The following is an 8,585-nucleotide window of genomic DNA, read 5'->3' as shown; positions in this document are numbered from 1 at the left end:
CCCCGCTCAAACAGCCATCCGAGGGGCTGTCAGAATAGGAAAACACCAGAATGTCTCTGAAACTGTAGACTGGTGTTATTACACACATGCATTTGCAAAGGATCAGGATGCATTTAGGTCACGGGCCACTGAAAACACAACATTCCTGCCGTATGACTTCCTTTGCAGGGCTGGAGAGCTCCGTGGACTCTGCTGAACGCCAGAGGCGGGGTTACTGTTTCAAATGAAAACTAATACTGCTGCGTGTAGTTCCGCTGCAGTGCGTCCTTTTAAAGTGTTTTCTAAACCCTGCAGATGATACATTTTAATGAACCAAGTGATTACAGGGCGATGTGATTAATTCTTACTAATAAACCATTTAATTATCGAAAGTACGACTGCAATCTTCTGAAACTTAACGTGCGTATGTTTGCATCAAAACCCGGTACAACGTGACGCTCATGACATCAGCCTGAAGGATGATTTATGGTTCCGCGTTAAATCGACGCAGACCCTACGCCTTGGGTACCGCGGCGACGCACATCGTACGGTTCGCGTACGGCGTAGCCTCTGCGTCGATTTAACGCGGAACCACAATTTACCACCAGTCACGTCATTGTGCGTCGTGGTTCTATTTTTACACTAAAAGGTTATTTTTGTGTACGGGTGCATCTGCTTATTTTAGAGGAGATAGTAGCCCGCTTCCTTCCCAGGGCTGTCCATCACGGCGCGCAATTGCGCAGCAAAGAACCCCTGAGCGCTCCTACCAGTGTCATGACCAGGAGAAAAAAAAAGAAAAGAAAACTACTGCAGCACAGCAAGAGAACAAGCCTTCTGCTGTGACCCAATTCTTGGAAAAGAGACTTTCAAATTTTCTGCACAATGAATTGAACAGTCTTTGCATTTTTTTTTTAATTTTTTTTTTTGCGACCTAATCGTTTTAAGATATTTCTTCAAAAGGATCACTTCGTTTACTGAAGACATTTGCATCAAGAGGACGGATTTGGAGCCATAAGCGTTTGAATTCACGATGACAGTCCCCAGCAGGACTGTGGATGCGCTCTCGGCAAGTCTGGGTGTTTAAGAGCCAGCAGCACCATGGACGCAGGGGACGCCGCCGCCGCCGTGCTGCTTTTGGGGGTTATAGTCGTGTCGCTGCTGTCCAACGTCGTGGTGCTGATCTGCTTTCTGTACAACCCGGAGATCCGCAAGCAGGTGCCCGGTCTTTTTATTCTCAACTTGACGTTTTGCAACCTGTTGCTGAGCGCGTCCAACATGCCACTGACGCTGGTGGGCATCGTCACCGCGGGCCCCCCCGGAGGAGGCAGGGGCCTCTGCCAGACCGTGGGGTTCCTCGACACTTTTCTCACCACAAACTCCATGCTCAGCATGGCAGCGCTCAGCATCGATAGGTGGGTGGCGGTGGTGTTCCCGCTCAGCTACCACTCGAGGATCAGGCACCGGGATGCCGTGCTGGCGCTGGGATACACGTGGGTTCACTCCCTGTGCTTCTCGGCCGTGGCCAGCTGCCGCTCCTGGGTGGGCTTCCACCACCTGTACGCGTCCTGCACGCTGTGCAGCGCCGGGGCCGGGGCCAGGGGGGCCGCCGGGACGCACTTCATCGTTTTCACCGTGGCTTTGCACTCTCTCACATTCCTCCTCACGCTGATCGTGATGTGCGTGACGTATCTGAAAGTCCTCAAAGTTGCGAGGTTTCACTGCAAGCGCATCGATGTGATCACCATGCAGACGCTGGTGCTGCTAGTGGACATTCACCCCAGGTAAATAACTACTAGAGGCTTCAGACTAATCCATGTCTCAAATTCATGCGTTTTAAGCAAGGGCGTAGGTTTGCATAGGGACGGTAGGGACATAACACTACCAACTTTTCAGGAGGCTCAAATTGTCCCCACCAACTTTTAAGCAACCTTATTTGCATTATATAATGAGTTCAGATATATAGGTATTTTAGATTGTCTTCCCAAATGTTGTAAGGATAGAATTGACCCTACCTATTATTAAGTGAATTATTTTAAAGCAATGTATTACTCTTGTGGTGAAGGACAATGTAGGAGGCTAACATGTAGTTCCATATATAGGTTAAGTAGTAGTTAAGAGATTATTAATAAGTTTGTATTTATTGTGTATGTTAATATAATTTAAGTTATGTTCAAATATTGCAATTTAAATTGCTAATAAAATCCTGGAATATTCTGGAAGTTTTCAAAATGTTTCTTTAGTAATTTTTGAAAACAAAGGTTTGAATCGAACCGTGTATCAGGTGAACCAATACACATGAAAGTTAGTATAAGTCAATACAGATTTATTTTGCATTGATCATTTAGCCTATCAATTAATTAGGTTCATATTCGTGACAAATGTAGCCCTGACCCCCGTTCACCCAATCTGTTTGGTCTTATTAATGTCCCGTCCCCAGCAAAAAGTGTTCATGCAGGTTATGCTGTTATATCGTCCCTACCAATGTTGAGACCAAACCTACGCCCTTGGTTTTAAGCCTGAATTATGGTTCTGCGTTAAATCGACGCAGAGCTTACGCCCTAGAGTACGACATAGGTTACGCGGCGGCGCGCACCATACGGTGCGCGCCGCCGCGTACCCTACGGCGTAGGCTCTGCGTTGGTGTAACGCGGAACCATAAATCAGCCTTTACACTTAAATGTTTGCACACGACTTCTTATATTTTTTCTATTGTAATAAGTATTACAGACAGGCCACTTTTGTTTGTGCAGTTAAAAAGCTTGCACTGCCTGTTTTGCAGAGGAGCATTAGGATTGTTCTCTGCTTTGCCTCTTTAAGCAGCACAATGTAACTTTCAGCTTTTGTTGAGTTTGGTGGCTCCTTTGGACAAAAGCGGTAGTGCTTTACCAGTAGTGTGGAAGGGTTCCTACCATGCACCTCAAAGTTACATAGTGCCAGTGAAGGCGATACAGACCCCTCAGACCATGACAGAGGTTCATTAAACCTGTTGGAAGTTGATGTACCATCACAATGACTCTGGAAATATTATATTAAGGTGGAAAAGTTACATAGTGCTGCTTTAAACTGCACTGAAAGCAACCATAAATAGCTAGTGGCCAGAAAAATAATAAACTTTTGTTATCATATTATCTGATAAAAATGATATATTTCCCCAGATTAAAAGCTTTTCTTGTTTTATTTGCTATGTTTTAAGATATTGAACATATTGATTTCCATCCAAGCATTTTATTTGAACCATTTTAGGTAATAAACATACACACACACACACACACACACGCACACACACACGCACACACGCACACACACACACACACACACACACACACACACACACACACACACACACACACACACACACACACACACACACACATAAATACTGTAATATCAGTGCAGTGTCACAATTTTCCAATGTAATTATCAGAGATTACGGAGCTCAGCTGGCTGTTTTCTTCACATCCACCCCACATAGTTTTTCGCTTGTATTCCTTCACCATGTCTACATGTCTGATGATGCCTGTGGGGAGAATATAACACTACCTGTGTGCTTTGGCAGCGTACGCCAGAAATGCTTGGATGAGCAGAGGCAGAGGAGGCGGAGAGCCACCAAGAAGATCAGTACCTTCATCGGCACATTTGTGGTGTGTTTCACACCATATGTCGTTACAAGGTGAGCTGCAAGCCGTAATATTATATGGATGTTAAATGTTAGGTGTCCAAATGTTTCCTACTTTTTTGCTGTTATGAACCTGAACCTGAATCCAGTGAGATTAGAAAAGAACATACCACAGACCTCTCAACTTTTCCTGCTTATTGGGTTATACTCATCTGAATAATTGTTTTCAGTGGAGTCTTGTTACCATGTGACATTTTAAACACTTAATAAGACCTCATTTTCATAATGTTACAGCGTATAATGGACTGGAAACATGAATGACCCACATATCTTATCCTTGTTACATGCTCTTAACGGTATATAAATGCTCTTGATAGTTAATACTGTTTTTTTGCCGTTACTTTGACTTAAGACAACAAATAAATCGCTACAATAATAAGTCAAGAATGAAACAAAAAAATGACATGTATCAATTTTTGTTCTGCAACACAGTGATGACATTTCACTGGAGTGACATCATGACATTTTCACAATATAATAGCACTGAAGGGGGTTCATCATGTGTGTGATGCCTTCCACTCCACTGATCTGAGAAATAGACCAGATGCTGCACTTTGCCCTTCAATTGTGTGTGACTTTTCTTAACATTTGTGCTTTATTTGAGGTAGAATCATGGAGCTCTCCTCCCCAGGGCCCATAAGCCCTCACTGGGGTGTCATGTCCAAATGTTTGGCCTACAGCAAGGCAGCAAGTGACCCATTCGTCTACTCTCTGCTGCGTCATCAGTACAGGAAGACCTGCAGCCATCTCGCAAATAAAATCCTCAAGAGGAGCCCCCTCAACTCTTCCTCCCTCAGGACAGACAACAACCCAAGGAGGAGTGAAACCACCTCCAACACAACCAGCAACAGTCAGCCACCACTGAATAAATTGCTCGGCCAGTGACACCCATCCCGTTCAGAGACGATCTTTCAACGTGTGCAGTGCAGGACTGGATGGAGTTCTCTGTGATGGTGAAACATTAAAGCAAACAACGATTGTTGCTAAAAAATAAACAAGGCTGGCAATTTATTTATTTTTTATTGCCAACAAAATCCACTGAAAGGTCAGAAACAATGGGTTAATATGTCTCTTCTGACTTTGCCAGCCTTTCTCAACGCACTCAGCTGAATGCTAATTTGTTCCTGCCAGCGGCGTCATTTTTGAAAATAGGTCACAAACACACAGTTTTTAGAAGAAAGGTAAGTAATCTCTGAATGAAACAACTTCAAGTCTGCACTTTCTGTAAATATCCCTAAAAGCATAAGTGTATCAAAGGGTGGCAGCCTCAGTGCCTGTGTTCATTGTAACAACGGAGCATGCCATCAAGTGCAGAATATCACATTTGTAATACTTCGTTGTTATTGGTCTGTGGCATCAGTTGATTCAAAAGTGTAGAATGTCAGAAGCCTTAACCTTGAAAAAAAGAGTTGTGAGACACTTTTGCAGCTTGTGGGCAGAGGTTGTAATGGGATCAAGATGGTTTTGTAGCATGGTGGGACATTTTTGTCAAACAAATCATGTAACAGAAAGCAACACTATGGTCACCAATGGGTTAATTGTGTCACAAAATCAACCAAATGCAGGGCACATGTGTCTCTCCAAGTTCAGAACAAAGAGAGCAGACGTGCAGGACTATTTTCATACCTCAGTGTGATATATTTATGGTTATGTGATCTAAAAAAAAGGACAGTGATTAGACTTTTTAAATGTATTATGTTTTGTATTGTAATTGAAATGAATAGCTGTATTTCTTGAATAAAACTCCTGTCTAACTTCTGACCTCAGTGACAGTTATTTAGCTGGATGAATTACTGTACATGTTTATGATCATCATTTTTCACAGTACAGTGGTTGTATCATGCACCACACTGATGGTTTTATGGAAATTATTGTATGTTGTAACAATGAGGCCTGAGTTATTTAAGTGCCTTTTAGACATTGGATTTTAATTTAATCAAAAGTCAAATCTTTCTGTCAACTTTCTCAGTATTTTCTGTGATGGTGAATTGTATTGATGAGGCCAGTTTGTTTATGAAGTAATGTTTATTTTGTAATGCCACCTCATTGTGTGAACACATCAGATGGAGTCGGTTCAAATGGTTAAATGTAGTAGCAGCTATTCAGTAATGTGCAATTAACATTAAAGATTATGTCACAAGAGGGAATATGTGACATCTGTGTTGTAGAAAGAGTCACTTGACAACACTGGCAAAGTCGGGGTGTTGTGTTATTATTTTACTGTGACAGAATGAAGCCTTTAAAAGGCATAAAGTCTATTTATTTTTGTCTGTGTCTGAATTTTGCTAAATATATTTGTGATTATAATACAATAAATGCTGCGCATTTTGAAATGATAAGCAAATCTTGTTTTTTCTTATACATTTACCATTATCTGTTCAAAACTACATGACTTAAAATGACACAGAGAGAGGAGATTTTAATTTTAGAAATGTTTTACTAGCACACAAGTCTGCCAAAACCTTTACGCTCCCACACTGATTATGTTTAAGAGAGAAAAAATATTTAATTGATGGCGGCTTTGAATGCAGAACAAAGACATAGTATACAAGCATCAGGATTCAACACTAAAGGCTTTTTAATTGCAGAGCTGTTAGGAGGGATTTACAAAACAAGGGGGCAAAGAAAGGGTTAGTCATTAGTTCAGAGAGATGTGAAAATACTCTGGCCATCTTCATCATTCAGCTCCCTCAGCCTCAACATAAAACAAAGTAGATCAAATCAAAACTGAAAACATTCATGACATGTAATTAGTCAAAGCGTGAGAGTAAAATAGTATTTCACTGTAATCCATACCGATCAAAAGCATCTAGCAGAAGGTGCTGAAAAAGTTTGGAAGGATCCCCAGACTGGAGGTGTGCGTTTACCACATCTCCCTCTGAGACTCAGTGAGTGGGTGAGAAGCAGACACAAATCTGCCACACACCAAACGCTCTGCACAGACCTCGTGTTGAAGTCATCGTGTGTAGGAAGTACAAGAAAGCAGGGGTAGAAGGAAATGAAGATGTGTGACTTCATGTCACCCCAGTGTTACAGCTCAGCCGGTATCATGAAGTAAAAGTTGTAAATACAGTCACATATGGGGCTAAAAGTGAAATTCAAGCACAGACATTTATGGAAATGCATCTTGTACGCCTCGCCGGGGGATTCCATCAGATTTCTTAGTCACACAGTTAAACTATTTTAATTATCTACACATGCTCATTTAATTTTTACAGAGCTTTACGTCAAATACAGAAAGATACTTACATTTTGTCCAAATGTAGCAGGACACAGCTGAGTGAAGCCTAAAGCATCCAACCATACTTGTTGTCTTTACCAGCAGATCTTTAAAAGCTTGTAAACAGATCTAAAATTTCATGAGAATTTAAGAAGCAAGGCATGTAACGTATATTTTTAAATGACTATAGGAAAATAAATTAGCTGTCAAACATGTAAAAACCTCCAAAGTGTTAGTAGTCACCCATGTGCAGCAACTTTTTTTTTAATGAGTGGCAGAAACACTGAACTGAATATGTTCTGATTCATCCAAATCACGCCGGGAAAAAGTAACAGATTGCTGTTTTACATATCTTTCTTTTTTTAAACAAAAAAGGAAAACACAACAGCCAGTTTCCCTCAACACTCCCTCAGTTTGACTCATTAATCAGCAACACATGTCATATGTTGCACATCAAGATCTTCAAACGTTGCAAATCACTTGATCACAGCAGAAAAATATCTAGTGATTACAGGCGGCGTCCTTTCTCACTTTGTCCGCAGAGTTCTTTGCCCTCACACTAAAATTTGCTTTAACATATTTTCTTGTGAACTCGACCGACCAACTACTGTCATGCAGTGCAAGTGAATGCTGGGAATGTTGAATTCAAATGTCATAGTCCTCCCCATGGCCTCAAGTAAACAGCCTGCATTGCTTACTGAACTAATAAAAAAAATAAAATAAAAAAAAGACCATCTATTTCTGTCCAGGAATGCTCCATTTGTTTTAACTGTGGGCTGTAATGTTTTTTTATTCTTTTTTTTTTATTTTCTTGTCTCAAAGGCATTGGCAGCAATGTTTAAACGTTATCATTGGTCACTGCTTGGAAGAGAAATCCTCTACTCTGATTCACAGTTATATCTCAGACAAAACCTCATCCTGCACATTCAAAGAAGGGATCAGCAGTGAATGTTAGTCGTGTTATCGCATATAGCCCCCATAAGTACAATCACACCATGACAAGTACCATGACTATATCTGCAGTAAAAATGTCAAGGAAATACTGATATAACAAGGATGTTCTGCTCCAGCCATCTGATCAGCTGATAAACAGTGTGAGAAATGAAACATTTTACGGTATAATCCACAACAGGCTGTACCTTTTCGTCTAAAACTAAACTTTAATCCACTTTTTTAAGAGGATTTATTTAAGAACAACCTTGTGGTGATCTGGTTGTGGTTCAGACAGAAATATGTACAAATATGTAATATCACCCCTCTTGAAGGATGTTCATTCAGTTCATTCTATTTTTAAAAAGTCTGATGAATCTCAGTTTTTTTTTTTGCGTGGTTGTTTTGTTAATTTAACAGCTGAAGATGGTGACATTGTAAAACATATCTAAAAATGTTGCAAGACATGCTGGCCGTTTCCATGAAGACTTTGAAACAGAGAATGCACAACAGAGAAATAAAATATCATCAAAATAGATTAGCAGAAACAGGAGTTGATGGTTGTAACTATACTGTTAAGAAACTGGGTGAAGTAAATGGACTGCATGAAAAAAAAAGAAATCGGGTGTATGACCATAGTCAGGGAAGATATGGAGTTTCGTGTCAGTTAAATAACAAGCGGGATGTTAATAACAACAGCAAATGCACAGGTTTTACATTTTAGGCATTGTCTTTCTTACTCTATTAAGGAAACTTAAAGGGGACCTATTATGGCATCTA

The 8,585-nt window shown here is 40.8% G+C and overlaps 1 protein-coding gene across 2 annotated transcripts; it reads left to right on the top strand.

The window, feature by feature from the left end:
* Positions 1-621: 621 nt before the first annotated feature.
* LOC133463528 (G-protein coupled receptor 26-like) lies at positions 622-5,923 on the top strand. 2 transcript variants are annotated; one of them, XM_061745106.1, is made up of 3 exons: positions 622-1,760; positions 3,536-3,649; positions 4,382-5,923. In XM_061745106.1, exons 1-3 carry the CDS (start codon positions 1,078-1,080, stop codon positions 4,518-4,520), a joined length of 936 nt encoding a protein of 311 aa, XP_061601090.1. In that variant the 5' UTR covers positions 622-1,077; the 3' UTR covers positions 4,521-5,923. The 2 variants fall into 2 exon arrangements, with proteins under 2 accessions (XP_061601090.1, XP_061601089.1); XM_061745105.1 differs by having other exon boundaries at positions 4,264-5,923.
* Positions 5,924-8,585: the final 2,662 nt, after the last annotated feature.

This window comes from Cololabis saira, chromosome 17 (assembly GCF_033807715.1).
Source record: "Cololabis saira isolate AMF1-May2022 chromosome 17, fColSai1.1, whole genome shotgun sequence".
Classification (NCBI taxonomy): domain Eukaryota; kingdom Metazoa; phylum Chordata; class Actinopteri; order Beloniformes; family Belonidae; genus Cololabis; species Cololabis saira.
The sequence above is the reverse complement of the archived record's forward strand: the minus strand, read 5'-3'. Positions and strand labels throughout refer to the sequence as shown.